This window comes from Chrysemys picta, chromosome 1 (genome assembly GCF_011386835.1).
Source record: "Chrysemys picta bellii isolate R12L10 chromosome 1, ASM1138683v2, whole genome shotgun sequence".
NCBI lineage: Eukaryota > Metazoa > Chordata > Testudines > Emydidae > Chrysemys > Chrysemys picta.
In genome coordinates this window covers 114,282,145-114,299,929 of record NC_088791.1, presented here as the reverse complement: position 1 = coordinate 114,299,929, position 17,785 = coordinate 114,282,145, and the positions used below count along the sequence as shown (strand labels likewise).

Here is a 17,785-nt window from a genome sequence, read left to right as displayed (position 1 = left end):
CGGGCTTCAGCCCCACAGGGTACACCTGCTAGGGCCTGGGATTGAGTCCCTGAAACCCCCTCTCCATAGGGCTGAGGCCCCAAGCCCCGACAGGTGCCTCCCAGCTCTCAAACTTCTGAAGCGTCATATGGGGCTCAGAGGGTCAGTAAGTTTGGCTACCCCCCATATAATAGGTCAGTGTTAGATATGACTTTTTACCCAAAGATCTTTCACGAACAGGGATGGAGTCCTGGAACACAAAGCCCTAGAACACGCAGTGTAGGGTGACCAGATAGCAAGGGTGAAAAATCGGGACAGGGGGTGGGGGGTAATTGGCACCTATATAAGACAAAGCCCCAAATATCAGGACCTGTCCCTATAAAAACAGGACATCTGGTCACCCTAGCAGTGTGATCTGAACGTGCAGTTCAATAACATTTCTATTGCTGCTTCCATCCTACGATGTCAGAGCACTTCAGAAACATTAATTAACTGAGCAATAGAGGGTCCTGTGGCACCTTTAAGACTAACAGAAATATTGGGAGCATAAGCTTTCCTGGGTAAGAACCTCACTTCTTCAGATGCAAGAAGTGAAGGTTCTTACCCACGCATCCTTGCATCTGAAGAAGTGAGGTTCTTACCCACAAAAGCTTATGCTCCCAATACTTTTGTTAGTCTTAAAGGTGCCACAGGACCCTCTTGGTTTTTACAGATTCAGACTAACACAGCTACCCCTCTGATTAATTAACTGAGCCTCACAATAGCCTATTCAGGCAGGTAAGGCTCTTCCCTATTTTACAGATGGGAAAATGAGGCACAGAGCATCTAAGATGAATATTTTTAGACTTGGCACCTTGCTTGCCTATTTCAGGGACCTAGTCTGAGACACGTGGAGCCTGATTTTCAGAGATGTTCAGGGCCCACAACTCACCCTTGGGAACTGCTGCATGCTCAGAGCTTTAGGCTACGCGTTCATTTGCCGAAATACGGATTTAGGAGGAGACCATTGTTTTTAAAGACCTTGGTTACCCTATTCCTGGAATAAAGACAAACCCTGAGCAGGACAGAACAATGAGCTCGTGTAACATACCACGTGGAGAGAGGGGACAGCTGCCTCAGCCCTTCCACGCTGACACAGCGATACAAGGCGCTGCTCGCCCGCTCGCCTGACGGGGTCGGCACAACGCAGCTAATGCCACTCACTCCCGGCGGTTGAGGCGTGGCCAGACCTATTAAAGCGGCTCCGCTGGAGCAGGGCCCGGGGGCGTGTTTCGCAGAGCACCGGAGAGCGGGGATTATGGTGACCTACGTGCAACTGAGCACTAAGGCCAAAATGCCCATCCTGGGGCTGGGTACCTGGCAGGTAATGGCAAAGGCTCTGGCACGTCGGGTACATTGCAGCTGCTCTCTGCCTCAGGCAGCGTTTGTTTCTCCTTTTACAAATGCGGCCAAAGTTTCCAGCTGCGTCTGTGCAAAAGGCAGGCGTTTCTTTCCCTCGGGGCTTCCTGCAATGCCAGAGGCCAGTTAGTTACCCTTTTGCAAGCTATTTTTGTTTATGTTGCTAGCAAGATCTGGATGTCATTGTGAAGTCCAATTTCCTGGTAGGCGTTTGGTTTTCTCGCGCTCAATGCCTGGCCCTTATATGGATTTAGGAGCCCAGCAGCGTTTCAGCTGCTCTTCTAACAATGTCAATAAAAGGCTAATGAGCAGCAGTTGTAGGAATTGGGCTTTGTTCTAGATGCTTAGATTCTGCAGCTACTTGTGAGCATAAAATGTTGGTTTAAGACTAAAATGTAGCCAGCGGTGAGACAACACATCTACTTGAAAGACTCTTTAAAAATTCGGGTTTTCAAAGGGTCCCTGGCCCCTGGTAGCAAATTTTGGGATGTATTTTACTTAAATACAAACAAAGTTGATTATAATGGTCCTTTCTGGCCTTAGATTCTATGAAGGCATGACAACTGGCATTCTTGGTATTTCTTTCTTGATCTTTAGATCTCAAGTGCAAAATGTAGGTCAACTTCTGAGTTCAGTCACACCAGTTTAAATCCATAATAGCTCTGTTGGCATTGATGGAGTTCTTCTGAATTTACAGTGATGTAATTGAGAAAAGAAACCCATCCTTTCTGTATAAATGGAGCCCTTCCTTCTTTTTAATTCCTTTTTTTCCCTTCAGTCCAGGGTTTTTGATGTCACTTTCTTTCATGGTGACAAATTGGGACTGCAATTAAAAGAATCGCTCTTACCAGGGGAGTGTGTTTATGTACAAAAATCTATTAAAACAATGTTAAAGCTGGCAATGTAATTACACAGAGAACAAGCAAAGATCACCCCGTGTGTACATTGTTTTAGAACAGTTTTATGCACAGTAAAAAAGAGCTCATAGTTATAGGAAAATAGTTGCAGTTTCTACTTATTATATTGTATTGATGGCCAGTATTCTGCACTACTCAGTATTGTGTGTTCATGTGACGAAAGACCCTCTTCAGATGTACACTAATGCAGAGACAAAGTTAACATTGCTGTAGGAACATTCAGAGTTGTTGAATTCTATCATCTCTGCCCAGCATTTGTTACTTTTAGCTACATAACTTATCAACATGTAGAGCAGAGGTTCTCAAGCTGTGCGCTGTGGATAACTGCATGGGCAGTGGGCACACATAGTCCTTGTTCCACCTGCTGGATCATGCTAAAAGAAGTTTAAAATATTACAGACTTTCCTAGTGTTCACCTTCTACTTAAGCAAGTGCTGTTTACCACAGGGTGATTATGAAGTAGCCAGTGGGAAGGGAGATTGATCCATATGATTGCAAAGCTTGTGAGGCAAGGGGAGTGTCCCCAAGAGAATCTCTGTATTAAACTGTGGTCTGTGCTATGAAGAAGCTTGAAAATACATGTCTTTGAGATTATAAAAAGAGCTATGACATAGGTATGTTGTGGTAACAATAACTAACTGCCACTCTTTCTGTGAAGAATACAGAATAGATAACCTATACCATCTGGTTAATTTAATCAAATAACAGTGTTTTATTTGTAAGGAATCCATTCCAGCAAGAAACTGAATGCATCTCTGCAGGTCAAAGAGGCAGAGTTATTGACTGAGCTAAAGGAGAACCTGTTTCTTCTGCGTTTGATCCTGAAATGTGTAGAGCACTTGCCACTTCTGTTGATTTCAAATTTGACTAGACAAAATTTGAAGTGAGGACAGAGAAAAAAAATCTTTCTACCTTCTCATCCATTCCAAGGGCAGTCTTTATGCACTTTCCGTAAAAAAAGTACAGCATTGAATAGTCTTATCATATGTATCACTTATCTAGCCCTGAGCATATATTAAACAAAGTTACACAATTGGGGAGCAAATAACCAAAGAGGCCCAGCAGCATTTGGATTTGAGGCTTTCAAAGCCATCTAGGGAATTCAGCCACACAGCGCCCATTAACTCCAATGCAACTAATAAAAATATCAACGTTGTGCATCCAGAAGAGAGAGCTGTTAGGCAAGTCCTCCCCCAACCACCTGTCACTCCCATGACTCCAGGAACGTGTGCATGAACTGTGGGAAATTTGGAATAATAATTTTGCAAGATTACATTTTGCAAGCAGGACTAATGCTAGACACAGTACCATCTTAGGCTTCTGCTACCTGGTAGTGCATGTGGGGACAGGGTTGTGGGGGTACTTAAAGGAGCAACCTCCCCCCCCAAAATTTGTCCCAACTGATAGGGAGGGTGGCTGATCTGGGCTAGGTTTGTAGTAGCAAAGGGGTATCCCCACAAAGCTATCCTGGTTGGTGTGTGTGTGTAGGGGGGAGGTGGGAGAAGGTAGAGGGAGGGGCAGGTAGGCAAGAGCTACCCCCATACATAGATCTGATGGTGGTTGTGTAGCCTACATATAATGCTGGATGTAGTTACAGAGCCAGGAATCCAACACAGTTTTCAAACTAGAAACTGACCCTTCCAACTGGGGTTCTCTGAATCACTCTTGCTTTGTGTTTCACGCTTTCCTCTGGATTCCGTCCCATACAACAAAATCCTGAGTAGTTTTATGCTCAGTATAAATACAGATCACAGGAAAAATTCCCAGGTACAGAAGCACATTCAAAATGGTGATTAGTCTGATCTAGTTTGCATGCCATTGGATTAGCACACCCCCTCTATGGTCAGTTTGAGCCACTCTCCTATCTGGAAACGTTGGTGTTTTACAGGTGTTCATTTTGTTTTCAGGCTCCTCCAGGGAAGGTGGAAGAAGCAGTGAAGTTTGCCATCGATGTTGGATACCGCCACTTCGACTGTGCCTATTTGTACAAGAATGAGAGTGAAATAGGGGATGGGATCCAGCAGAAAATCAAGGAAGGGGTTGTGAAGCGGGAAGATCTTTTTGTTGTCAGTAAGGTACAACCCTGGCTACAGGAATTGTATCATGGGGTGATGGGGCAAATCAGTTAGTTACATGGAGAGAGATGGAGCTCAACAGACAGCCTATGCTCTAGGGGTAAAATGACCGAGGGAATAATCCTCTTCACCCCTGCTGTCAGTTTTATGCTTCTGTCTTTCTAGCAAGGCAGGGAGAGGGGTAAAAGCAAGGAAAATGGGATTCCTGTAATTCTGTTGTCTGGAACAGGATCTTCCATAAAATTCATCCATTATTTGCAATGGGAGAAGAACTGTCCTGGGAACATATTGACAACTCGGAGAAGGGTAGCGTGTACACCATGATCATATTAATTTCTCCTGATCTGCAAATTTTGAGTCTTTGCTATTTTAAGGCTTTTCCCCCAAGAAGCATGGTAGGAAAAACAAGAAATTAAAGTCTCTAGGTCAAATTCAGAGGCAATGCTTAAGTTAACTTTTTTTTTTTAAGACCTACTTACTGATGTGTAAGGAAGCCTAAATTATTGGAACGAATGAAATGAAATGCAATGCAATGAAAACCTGGAATAAGGTGTAAATTAAAGTTGGGGGGCCTATTATAACTTCTACTTTTCTAGTTAATTGCCTTAATTGCTCTACTTTTCCTCTTCTGGCCCACTGACATATGAGCTAAACCAACTTAGATCACCTCTGCGCTCCTCTCTGAATTTGTTCCTCTGCCTAAAATCAGTTTTTAGTAGAGCAGGAAATTTGTGGGTATTTGTATTTTAATTTTCTGGAGAAAGTTCAATTTGTCAACAAAACAAATAAAATGTTGGTTATTTTTGTTTTGTTTTGGGGTCTTTTGAGGTGGGGAAGGTTAGAGGGTGGTAAAAAACCAAAAACCTCTTACTAGAAGATGGAAATTGTTACAGGAATTTTTTGTTTCTAGTTTTTTCAATTTAAAAAAAAATGGAAATTTTGACCAAAATAACATTTTTCTCAACTTTTAATTTTGGTCAAAAGCCAGTTTTTCCATCAAAATATTTAAATAAAAGACAAGTTACAACCAGCTCTACTTTGGGTTCAGGACAGTGATGTGTGGCTTATTGAAGTTTCCAAATACCATATGACAATTCTCTTCTTGTATCTGAGCTTTGGAATTAGGTTATAAAAATCAATAGGCCATACTGACAACTTTAATCACCTTGGAAATGTGGAATTGCCAAAATACATGCAGTTTTTCCCATCTGGGGGTCACATGGCCGGAAACTTGATTTTGTCAATCCCTTTTTATAAATACAAATTCTAGTTGCTTTGTGCTAATACTGTATTTTGAGTTTGGGCTCTATTTTAATCTGCAACTTACAATTTTAGCAGCAAGACACATCGATCTGTCTTTGGCATAAACCATGGAAGCAGAAGGGGTGATGCTCTCAGAAATGTTTCTAGTAGATATAAGATAGCCTCTCTCTGGTCAGGAGGATTCTGTAAGGTTTCAGAGTAACTGTCGTGCACCGTTTTCTCCTTCCAGTTGTGGTGCACGTTTCATGAGCGATCCCTTGTGAAGGGGGCATGCCAGAAAAGTCTTGCTGCACTGAAACTGGACTACCTGGACCTCTACCTTATTCATTTTCCTATGGGATTCAAGGTAGTGAGCCTCCTCTAGTTCTTTTCTCCACATCATCCTGAGAGAATCCTTGAGTGCTCAGATGCTAGGCCATGGCCACCATCTAGTCAGCCAAGGAGGACTAGCCTCCTTCTGGAATGCCTCTTTGCCATGCTTTATTCATCTAAATGTTACACTATATAGAGAAACGTGAGGCCACTTCTCTGGCAGAAGAAGGGTGAAGATGAGGAGGAAGCATCTATAGATGTTGCTTCCACAGCATCCAAGCCTCCCGAGACTTAGGAGCACTTGTTGGTTGCTACCAATGCAAGTCACCTACATGGCAAAAGCAAGGCTATACTCCTGTGCATATGGGTATTTAGCTGTCAATTAGCTCTTTAGGAGTTCTGGTTGCTGCATACTATACTTTTCTCTCTCTAAGGAATAGCAGAACTGTGACTTTACAACATAGAATGCATGGGTTTGGAGTAGGGCATTTCACATCCAGGCTTCTTCAGCTGCAGGGGCAGTGTTGTGTGAATTCCAGTTTGGGAGAAAGAACAAGATAAGTTCATGGAGGATAGGTCTGTCAATGGCTATTAGCCAGGATGGGCAGGGATGGTGTCCCTAGCCTCTGTTTGCCAGAAGCCTGGAATGGGCGACAGGGCATGGATCACTTGGTGATTACCTATTGTTCATTCCCTCTGGGGCATTTGGCATTGGCCACTGTCGGAAGACAAGATGCTGGGCTAGATGGACCTTTGGTCTGACCCAGTATGGCCATTCTTATGTTCTTAATTATTTGTCTATTTAGAGTGATTATCATTGGAAGATGAAGCAAGTCACAGAATTAACCATAGTTTTTTGGAATGAATACCAGGGCTGGAATGAAACTTGTTACATAAAGAATGAGGGACTTCCCTCTCCTCTCTTTAGACTTATTAAACTAATTATTTGAACAAAGGTTACTATTTCCCCTTTATTAGCCCCAATTCAAGTCACCATATGCAGTATGGCCCTGATTCAGCAAGGTACTTAAATATGTGCATAATTTTAAGCGCATTGATTTAAAGTTTTGCATGTGCTTAAGTTCCTTGTTGAATTGGGGCCTATGTATCCATTTTGTCTTGCTGGTAGAATTTGGGTATTCCAGCTCTGAAAACAAATCTCTTTAAACTTTGTCTTGATATGACAGGCTGGTGAGGAGACGCATCCTGTAGATGACAACGGTATGATTGTCCCCAGTAACACTGATATTCTGGACACGTGGGAGGTAAAAATTCCCTCTTTGTGCTTACACACCAGAAGTTGAGCAGAAGGCTGCATGCCTGTAATGGTGGGGGCTGCAGTGTTGTTCATATTATGGTTTGGAGAGATGTATTCTGCTCTGGGATGCTCACAGGGTCTTTGCATTACTAGGAATTCAAGGTTTCCAAATGTTCTTTATTCAGAGCTATCTACCCCTTATTCCATTTGGGTGGCATGATTCTATGTCTGTTGCTGTTACCCACAGTCTAGGAGGTGTAGTGGCTCTGAGAATGCCATTTTCCCCAAAATGGTAGGCTGAGCATGGTGGAAAAGAACAACGTGATCGCCTATCTGTGTAGCTTGAGGCTCAGCTCTGTACTCTTCATGTCTTTCTTGTCAGGTCAAAAATGGAGTGATTTATTAACCTCTGTGCTCCTATAAGATGGCATAAAAAGACAGTGTCCTAAAAGGATGAGGTTTGGCTCTCATGAGGAAAGGGTGGGCTGGGCTGGATGTGATGGTGGGATGGACTCTGGGGAAGAGACATGCTTAATGTGAACAGTTAATTCATAGATGCAAAGATTTTAAGGCCAGACATGACCACTAGATCATCTAGTCCAGGGGTGGGCAAACTACGGACCGGGGGCTGCATCCGGCCCTCCAGACGTTTTAATCTGGCCCTCAAACTCCCGTTGGGAAGTGGGGTCCGGGGCTTGCCCAGCTCCAGCACTCCAGCCGGGGAGTGTGGTCAGGGACTTGCCCCACTCTGCATGGTTCCCGGAAGCAGCCAGCATGTCCCCCCTCTGGCTCCTACGTGTAGGGGCAGCGAGGGGGCTCCTCACACTGCCCCCACCCAAGCGCTACCCCCACAGCAGGGGCGGCATCTGTGGACAGGGCAGTGTGCAGAGCCGCCTGTCTGCGCCTCTGTGTAGGAGACGAATGGGGACATGCCGCTGCTTCTGGGAGCTGCTTGAGGTAAGCGCCATCCGGAGCCTGCACCCGACCCCCTCCTGCGCCGCACCCCTTGCCCCAGCCCTGATCCCAGCCCAGAACACCCTTCCGCACCCTGAACTCCTCATTTCTGGCCCCAGCCGGAGCCCTCACCCCAACCCCCAATTTTGTGAGCATTCATGTCCCGCCATACAATTTCCATACCCAGATGTGGCCCTCAGGCCAAAAAGTTTGCCCACCCCTGCTCTAGTCTGACCTCCTTATTGGTTTATCCGTTAATGTGGTAAAGGAAAAAGGCTAAGCTGGCAATAGTACTAGCTCCTGAACATGACTGGATTACTTTGTCCCCTTAGGCTATGGAAGAGCTGGTGGATGCAGGTCTGGTGAAAGCCATTGGAATCTCCAACTTTAACCACAAACAGATTGAGAGAATCTTAACTAAACCTGGTTTAAAATTCAAGCCTGCCAACAACCAGGTAAGGTATCTATTCCTGCTGGTTTCTGCTGAACGTAGTGTAAAGGCTGGGTTACATATGCTTGCACTGAACTTAAGGTATTTGGAATTCATCAAAATACTGAAAACTCAGGAACGTCTGTCGACGTTGCAGTTCAGTGAGTGAGTATTACTGTTGAATGACAATCCTAACTTGCATCCCAGTAGTCATGTGGTATCTAGACTCACCTGATACACCTCGTAGCAGCATGTGCAGAATATAGAACCTTTCACAACCCCATGAAATGCTGTAAGCGGTTTCACTCCTCATCATCACACAGCCAGGTATCCGAGCCTGACATTGCAGGGGTCTTCATCTCTAGCACCCTCTGGTGGTCACTTTAGCCCTGCAATGGCCTGATCTGTTTCTGTCTGCATCTTCTGTGGCCCAGCCCAGTTACCTCTTAAGTGTTGTCCCTTTCCAGGTAATGAAAGGACAAAGTGAAAATCCAAAAAACATCTAAATAAATGGTAGTTCTGCCCCTTTTGGGTGATGCTGCAGTTCCCTCCCTTTGCCCTACTTTCAGACTCTGTGGTGTTCTATGTTTTGTAAGCTGAGCACTGCTACCCAGGACTTTTCCCCGGAAGGCTCTTCTTTGCAGCAGGTTTCCTCATTGCCTCTTCTCCCAGGGACCTTCCTACTTCAACCTGCCTTCATCCAGCCCTTCCTACCAACAGGGCTGCCCAGAGGGGGGGGGGCAAATGGGGCAGTTTGCCCCAGGCCCTACAGGGGCCTCCACAAGAACCCAGCTCTTTGAGCTCTGGTCAAGTGAAAAATTCTATAGTATTGCAACTTTTTTTTATGGAAGGGGTCCCTGAAATTGCTTTGCCCCAGGCCCCCTGAATCCTCTGGGCAGCTCTGCCTACCAACAGAAGCTCCCTTTAACTGAGTTCTCCTCTGGCCTCTGTAGTTCTCAGACCCTTTCACTCACAGCTGGGATCAATAGTTGTAATTAAGTCACCAGATCAAGATAATCAGGGAGTTAACTGCTACCTCACAGACAAGGCAGAACCCAACTCCCCTTTAAAGGGCCAGCCAGTCCATGACAGATGTCTTAAACATCAAGGAGTTCTAGAACACTATGATACATTTGAGCCTACAAAATATACCCACAGATTTAAGCCCACTAAAGTTGATTTATATTTTTCCCTGACTTGTGCAGTTTTTTCCAAGGTGCCAAAAAACAAACAAACCCCAAAACAGATTTCTGGCTTTAAACTATGGCTGATGAAAGTTCCTCTGCTTAATGCAGTACACTGGGCAATAGCATTCATGAGCGTTTCAGAGTCTTAAAGCTATACCTCTAATTTTATTGTTATCCTTGTGTCATGTCATGGTTCTGCAGTATGATTGGGAAGGGTTCCCATATAATTTCCCCCCATCCCCCCAAGTGTTTACAGCTTTATTAAATGACTCCTTTGGCTGAATGTGTAACTTTAGCGTGGTCTAAGCATAGGGGGGGGAGGGGCTGTATTTGTAGACACAGCATTGTAACCATAAAGTTGTATGACCGTTGAGATTGCCAGTTGAACGTGCCAAGTTAACACCAGCTCCTGCAGCATAATCTATAAGCATGAATAAACATGGGAATCCATACTCACGTGAACAGTGCCATTGACATCAATGGGACTACCTGCACGAGGTAAGACCTGGCATGATCAGGCCAAAGACTTTTCCTTTTTACCTTTGAACGTATGGTGGGGTCTTGCTCAGCCAGTTTCCTGTGACTTCAGAAGGCAGGATAAAGGATTTGATAACTACTCCATTTGGCTTTTTATTTATGGAGCATAATAAGCCGTTTCACTTTGCCCAACACCTTTTTTAAACATTAACTTAAAACAAATTGCTTTAAAAAAGTTTTTTAATAATGTTGTTTAATATTATGGAGCTGGAGTACCCAAACGTCCCAATCAGGATTAGGTTCCCACTGTGGTTGGTGCATTACATATACCCTAAAAAGACACGGATTCTGCCCTGAAGTATTTACAATCTAAGAAATACTTTAAAATGATGCACTGCTCTTGTAGAAGTATATGCATGCTTTACAGGCTGCATTATTTGAATGTGCAATCAGTATATGAAAGGAGATTGAGAACTATATTAATGTAAATTTAAGGCGTTAAAACAACAAGTTGGGAAATCTCCAAGGTCCGGTTTCTATGACGACAATTACTCTGCCACGTTGCCCATATACAAAGCATTAAAGCATTAGATGTATACCTGCCCTAGCAAAATTCTACTCACCATGGGAGAGTAACTTTTGTGTGATGGGCAAGTAGACTATTATCAGGTTTTCTTCATCATCATCATGATAAAAGAAGGAAGAACAATTTTGTGGTTAATTCACTGAACAGTGACTTTGTAGACCCTGGTCTGCTACAGACTTCCTTCATGACCTTGGGCAAGTCAGTTACCCTTGTTTCCCCATTTTACAGAGGGGATAATAGTACTTTGTATATCTTGTCTATTTGGACTGGAAGCGCTTCAGGGCAGATACTGTCCCTATGTTGTACAGAGCCTAGCACCATGTGGCTCTGATATAGGTTCAGGCCTCTAGTCCGGGGTTCTCAAACTTCATTGCACTGTGACCCCCTTCTGACAACAAAAATTATTACATGATCCCAGGAGTGGGGACCGAAGCCTGAGCCCGCTCGAGTCCCGCAGGCCCAGGTGGGAGGGCCTGAGATTAAGCCTGAGCCCTGCTGCCCAGGCATGGGGCGGCCAAAGCCGAAGCCCAAGGGCTTCAGCCCCAGTTGGGGGGCCTATAACCTGAGACCTGCCACCCAGGGCTGAAGCCCTTGGGCTTTGCCTTCGGCCCTAGGCGGAGGGGCTTGGGCTTTGGCATCAGGCCCCAGCAAGTCTAATGCCAGCCCTGGCAACACCATTAAAAAGGGGTTGCGACACACTTTAGGGTCCCAATCCACAGTTTGAGAACTGCTGCTCTAGATGCTACTGTAGTGCAAATAATAATCAACAGCAAGGCACGTAGATTTTTAGTGTGTGAGATGTTCTGCAAGACTTCTTTATACCATAGGCATACAAATGGCTCCAAAGGTAGTCATAGGGTCTGTATTCTCTGGAGCGCTAGCAGTACAGTCTGCCACTGGGTGAACCTGTGTGTCCTTGTGCCTGCAGATTGAGTGCCACCCATACCTCACCCAGGAGAAGCTGATTAATTATTGCCAATCCAAAGGGATCTCTGTGACCGCATACAGTCCCCTTGGCTCTCCTGACAGGCCCTGGTAAGAATGTTTGGCAGTCTCTCTTCTTGGAAGCATTTTAGAGTATGTATGTCTCTCTCATATCATTGAAGAAAGTTGAATGACCAATGCAGTTACAATTGATACGTATTTCTGTTGCTATATTGCAAATCCTCCTGTGAAATATATCCTGTATCTGCAAGGGATGGTAGTCTACCATTAACCTACTGACAGTTCTTATCCTTCCCCCCCCCCCCCCTTTTTTTTTTTTTTTCTTTTTATAGGGCCAAGCCAGGGGACCCTACTCTTCTAGAGGACCCTAAGATTAAAGAGATTGCCATTAAACACCGCAAAACCTCTGCTCAGGTACATTGGAGTCACAGCACCGTGTTTGTTGCCTCCTTTTATAATAAATTGCCTTGCACCAACATTGCACTCTTCCACAGATACTCTGCCATCTTTACACAGTGACTCTTTAGAATGTCTTATTTTAAACGTACCTCAGTTTTGAAGGAGAGGGATTATCAGAACAAACAGTTCAGTCTGGGAACAGGAAGGACTTGGCAGGGAACAGGGAGTGCCTGTCATTAGCACAGACTATTGCTGACCAGCCTTAGAGATGGGCCTTTGGGTGCCCTCCAGAAAGTGCCATGTTCATCATATGAACTTAATGATGAAAGGGGCTGTGGAAAAAATCAAATGTGCTTCAGCCAAATCACCCTATGAATCTTTGATCCGGCTAAATTATTTTTCGTGAACGCCTCGGTGTTTCGCTATTGACTAAAACTAGCAGGTGTTTGTTTTCCAGAATTCAATGTTTGTGAACAGTTGAGGAAAATTTCTCATGGCTGCTCAGTTTGACAATGTTTGTACTTCTTAGTATTTTCTGTTCATAAACACTCTTACAAATGTGTGTTTGTTTTTTTTTGTTTTGTTTTTTTGCTCGTAAGAATGTTTTGAGAGAGTGACTCTTCAGACAGATCCTCACACTCACACGCAGTCAGTAGTTGTCAGGCACCAATCATAAAGTAGCTTGAAAAACAGGGTGATTTTTTTTTCCCCAAAAATGCTTCCTGAAAAATTCATCCCTTTTTTCTGTTGAAGATGTCAAAGTTGGGAGTCTTAGCTGTTCCTCGTTCAGTTCTGAAGACCAGAAGGGGCCTCTATGATCATCTGAACCCCTGTATAACACAGGCCATGGGAGTCACTGAGGACATCCTCTTTTCCAAAAACTACTTACCCGAGCAGGGAGCAGAAACAATGAGATTGCAAACAATTCATAGTTGACTTGAGCAGCTTGCAAACACACTACAGGATGCAATTTCTTTGCACAAACCACCTGAGGAATACTTCTCAACAATGAATACATTTGCAGAAATTGGAATTGGTTTGTAACCCCAGGAAAAAAAAAGTGCTACATTTCTAGAAAACTTATTTAGAACAATACACCCCCCCCCCCCCCAAAAAAAAACCCTCCAAAAAGCCCTTGACCAGCTCTACTAGTGACTGGTAGCTTCAGTGTCATCAGAATTCCTGTTCTTTACTCTCAGGTTCTGATCCGGTTTCATATCCAGAGGAATGTGGCAGTCATTCCCAAGTCTGACAAACCACACCATATTGAGGAGAACTTTAAGGTAAGGTTTCAAATAAGACTATTGCTACACCTATCCATTACATCTTCATATTTTCTCATTAACCCATATTACATTTGATGGGAGCAAGAGAAGGGGCAGAGGTGGAAAGATCCTTCAATATTTCAATATTCAGTACTCCATTTTTAGTTATGTGTTCATGCTGTGAGTGAAAATTAAAGTGGACTTGCATTTTTGTTCAATTTAAAACCAGGAGCGAAGTGAATTAAACTCTCACATCTTATTTGTCATACCACGTTTCCAAGTCTCTTAATTTTAAGCTTTAATTCTACTCTTATGTAGCTAGAGTTAAACCTTATTTAATACCTACTTCTTATATTGTGCTTTTCAGCAGTGGATCTCAAAATGCTTTGCAAGAGTGGTCAGACTCATTATCCACCTGTTTATAGATGGGGAAACTGAGGGTGATGAAGTGACTTGCCCCAGGTCACCCAGCAGGCCAGTGGCAGAGCTGGGAATAGATCCGTGCTCTACCCACTGGGATGCATTAACTTTAAGTAATTTAATATGAGTAGACTTAAAAACACACATGGACAAATGTGTAAAATGATTAGGCCTATTTAGTTGAGAGGCGAGGACTTAAAAAGGGCTATTATGGCACTACAATGGTTGATATAATAAAGATCAGTTGACACGAGCATCTAATACAAGAACACGACAGGCATAACTTCTACCATGCATAAATTAACAGTGGAATGCAGTGCCACAACACATCCTTGACACCAAAACCTTAGTAGGCTCAAGCATTCTGGCTGCCTAAAACATCAGCTGTACAGGACAGGCTAAAAATGCATTAGCACCATAATCACTTATGCTTTGGGGTATAATACTACCAATAATTGATGGGCATTGAAAAGAAGTCTTCTAGGGGAAGGTTATTCCCTAATTTTCCACCATTGGCTTCCTTGCACCTTCTTCTGAAGCATCTAGCACTGATCACTGTTGGGGGACTGCTATCCTGATTTCAATGTTTATATTTATAAAAAGGGAGGGGAAATCCCAGCAAAACTTAGCAGGCAATGGGTCTGATCATGTAAACTCTGAGAGGAAAACTGCATAACTTTGCTAAGGGGCCACAGTCTGCCTGCAAGCCTCTTTCTCCCAGTGGAGACAAGTTACTCGCCTGAGGACTGCCCTGGAAGTCAGTGGGACAATAAGTGAGTAGGTGCCACACAAGTCATCCTTCTTGGACTAGACCTGCTTACCTAGCAGCCCACTGACTTCAGTGGAAATACTCATGGGAGTAAAGAGGTACTCTGGCCTTAGAATCTAAGGTCTCTTTCCATTGCATGTTGCCGAAGTCATTGGACTTCCTTTTAGTTGTTCTGGGTAGAACTTCTGGAAGCAGGGCCGGCTCTAACTTTTTTTGCCGCCCCAAGCAGCAAAAAAAAAAAGCGCCGCCCCGCCATAACACCCCCCCGCCACGAGTGCCGCCGAACAACCGCCGCCCCCCCCGCCGTGCTGCCGAACACCACCCCCACCCCTGCTGTGCTGCCGAACCCCCCCTGCCAAGCGCCGCACCGCCGAACAGCCCCCGCCCCCCCTGCCACACTTCCCAACAGCCCCCGCGCCGCGCTGCTGAAACCCTCCGCGCGGAGCGCTGCCGAACACCTCCACCCCCCGCGCAGCGCTGCACTCCTGAAGCCCCCCCTGCGCGGAGCACCGCCAAACACCCCCCGCCGAGTGCTGCGCTGGCGGACCCCCCCCCCCCGCCGTTTCCCCCTGCCACCCCAAGATTGGCTGCCCCTTACCAGGTGCTGCCCCAAGCACGTGCTTGGTTGCCTGGTGCCTGGAGCCGGCCCTGTCTGGAAGCCTGTCATATGAGCAGTTACAGATGAAAGGTGTCCGGGTCCATGTCCTGTCCTAGTGCTAAGTATTCCACTCTATCTGAAGTGAGGGTAGCTGGTGTAATTATGCTTCAGTGGAATTTTTGGTCACCCAATATGGTACAATTCACTACAGCTCTAAGTCATAGCTGCCTTATCTTTACTTTAGGTGCACTTAATTTCCAGCTGCTTACAGACCTAACTGAAAACACTTTCCTTTCAGGTGTTTGACTTTGAATTGACTAATGAGGAGATGGAAACCATCCTCAGCTTTAACAGGAATTGGAGGATTGTTGAAATGCTCAAGTAGGTTGCTTTTCTTCTGAATCCTACAGAATGCCCAAAATCCCACTCATTGCTTACTATTGCTTTTAAAGGCAAGGCAGGGTCTCGCTCTCGCTCTCCTTGAGAAAGGGAAAGCAGGCAGGACCCTAGATTTTAAATCGTGAGCTTTGGGTAATTAGACAAACCTTAGACTCTGTCTACACTACAAAATTATGTCAATATAGGTCATGTCAGCATACGGCCACTGCAGTGGCTATTAAATTGCTTGTGTGTGTGCATACTTGACTCTATCAGCACTTCACATCCTCCCTAGCAGCGCTTGTATTGTCAGTGTGGGACATGGCTCTTGAAAGCCAGTAACAGTCAAAGGCAATGCAGTATGTCTACACTGACACTGTATTGATGTAATTACATTGATCGTCCATGTACACTGCTTGGGGAGGTGGTGGTGTTAAATCGGCAGAGAGAGGCACTTAAATTTGGCTCCCACTGACATAAGTGAAGGCACTTCCACAACTAGGTTGAGACAAGGCATCTTACATTGACCTAACCCAGTAATGTAGACCAGGCCTTGGAATGACTGATGTCAAGAGGAAGATAATCCCTACATAATCATTTCTTTAGCAGGTACTATCCCCTCTGTCTTGTCAATATGTTCCCAATACCTAAATTTAATGACTGCTCCAGCAAGCAATGTTCCTCTGACTAAGGTAGAAGTGCTATGAAAGGAATGGCTGGGAGGTTTAGAATGCTTTTAATACCTACAGTAGGGACCTGCTTGGTGAACATCTACCTATGCACTATCAAACCCACCTGTCTTCCTGAGAGAAGTTTGAATATCCGTAACACCCACTTTTTTTTTTTAGTGCTGTCAATCACAAGGAATATCCATTTGAAGAAGATTATTAAAGCTGGTGTTTCCTTGGCATCGCTGGCTATTAGAGTTGGAGCCTCTTCTGCTCTGATTTGTTCTTCTATACTGATTGTGTCCTTCAGCTATTGTCTGCCCTTCTTTTACCATCCTACACAGGGGTTGAAGGAGGAAGGAATGAATATAAAAGCTAAACAAAAAATATTTAACACATTTGGATGGTTACCTTTTTGTCAAAGGGTTGGAGATACTGCTTTTTGCAAGACTACCCCCCCAAAAAAGTTAACTTTCATTCCTCTCTTGTTTACTGGTATATTAAACTCCATTTCCCATCTAGTCACTTGAGGAGGAGTTTAAGGTAGGTTAGCACAAAAGTCAGTGTATTAAGGGATGCTGTATTAACTATGTAACTCTTTATACAGTTACTTGTATGCCTGTTGTCTTATTGTTCCAGCTGGATAATAACTATCCTGTGCCTACTGTATCTAAGACATTAAACAATTCTGAGTACAATTATTTGAATGTGTAGAGTTCACTTTACTAAATGGTGCACCAGTAGGCTAGTGCAGTGGTTCTCAACCTTCATTGCAGCGCGATGCCCTTCTGACAACAAAAATTACTTCACAACCTTAGGAGGGGGGAACCAAAGCTGAGCCTACCCAAGCCCCACTGCTCTGGGCTAGGGCCCAAAGCTGAAGCTTAAGGGCTTCAGCCCTAGGCAGGGGGCCTGCAAGCTCAGTCCTCAGGCTTTGGCTTCAGCCCTGGGTAGTTCCAGGCCAGGCCCCAGCAAATCTAAGCCAGCCCTGGCAGCCCCATTCAAAGGGGGTTGTGACCCACTTTGAGGGCCTGACACACTAGCTCAGCAGTGGAAGTGGTTCTATGACAAACCTGATCCATGTATCCCTTAGCATAAAGGGAGAGGAAGAAATCTATCTTTGGTGTGAGTGGAATTGTAGGAGCTTTGGGCTCAGTGGGGTGCACATGGGAGTGTGTCTGGTAGTGCTGGAAGTCTTGGACACAAAGCTAGATTGTCATAATGCTCATTAATCACAGAAGTACTTTTTAGATAAGCCCTGGATCTCTAAAATATAAACCTTTAGGTAAATATGGATAAAGCATGTTTTAAAACATTGGAGTAGAATGGAGCCCCCTAAACTTGCCATTTTTTTCAAAATACTTAATGCATTAACTAGATCACAGGTGACCTAAAGCAAGTAAAGTCCATAAAGTAGAAAATAATTTGAGGACTAACAGAAGAATGGCTGCAATGCTTTGTCTGGCATTGGTAGGAGCTAGACAACACCTGTTTTCTCAGACACATC

The 17,785-nt window shown here is 44.5% G+C and overlaps 1 protein-coding gene across 3 annotated transcripts; it reads left to right on the top strand.

Annotated features, from left to right (window-relative positions):
* Window positions 1-866: 866 nt before the first annotated feature.
* LOC101945074 (aldo-keto reductase family 1 member B1-like) lies at window positions 867-16,981 on the top strand. 3 transcript variants are annotated; one of them, XM_005288057.4, is made up of 10 exons: window positions 867-1,342; window positions 4,202-4,369; window positions 5,862-5,978; window positions 7,132-7,209; window positions 8,489-8,611; window positions 11,765-11,871; window positions 12,114-12,195; window positions 13,380-13,463; window positions 15,531-15,613; window positions 16,459-16,981. In XM_005288057.4, exons 1-10 carry the CDS (start codon window positions 1,277-1,279, stop codon window positions 16,499-16,501), a joined length of 951 nt encoding a protein of 316 aa, XP_005288114.2. In that variant the 5' UTR covers window positions 867-1,276; the 3' UTR covers window positions 16,502-16,981. The 3 variants fall into 3 exon arrangements, 2 of the variants coding, with proteins under 2 accessions (XP_005288114.2, XP_005288115.2); XR_010592612.1 differs by having other exon boundaries at window positions 1,163-1,342; window positions 12,934-13,463; XM_005288058.4 differs by lacking the exon at window positions 5,862-5,978 and having other exon boundaries at window positions 1,164-1,342.
* Window positions 16,982-17,785: the final 804 nt, after the last annotated feature.

Bases quoted from the DNA above. Each gene is read 5' to 3' on its own strand.
- LOC101945074 (XM_005288057.4), top strand. From the start codon at position 1,277: ATGGTGACCTACGTGCAACTGAGCACTAAGGCCAAAATGCCCATCCTG. The intron at 11,872-12,113 runs GTAAGAATGTTT...TTCTTTTTATAG, and splicing joins GGCTCTCCTGACAGGCCCTG to GGCCAAGCCAGGGGACCCTA. The intron at 13,464-15,530 runs GTAAGGTTTCAA...CTTTCCTTTCAG, and splicing joins ATATTGAGGAGAACTTTAAG to GTGTTTGACTTTGAATTGAC.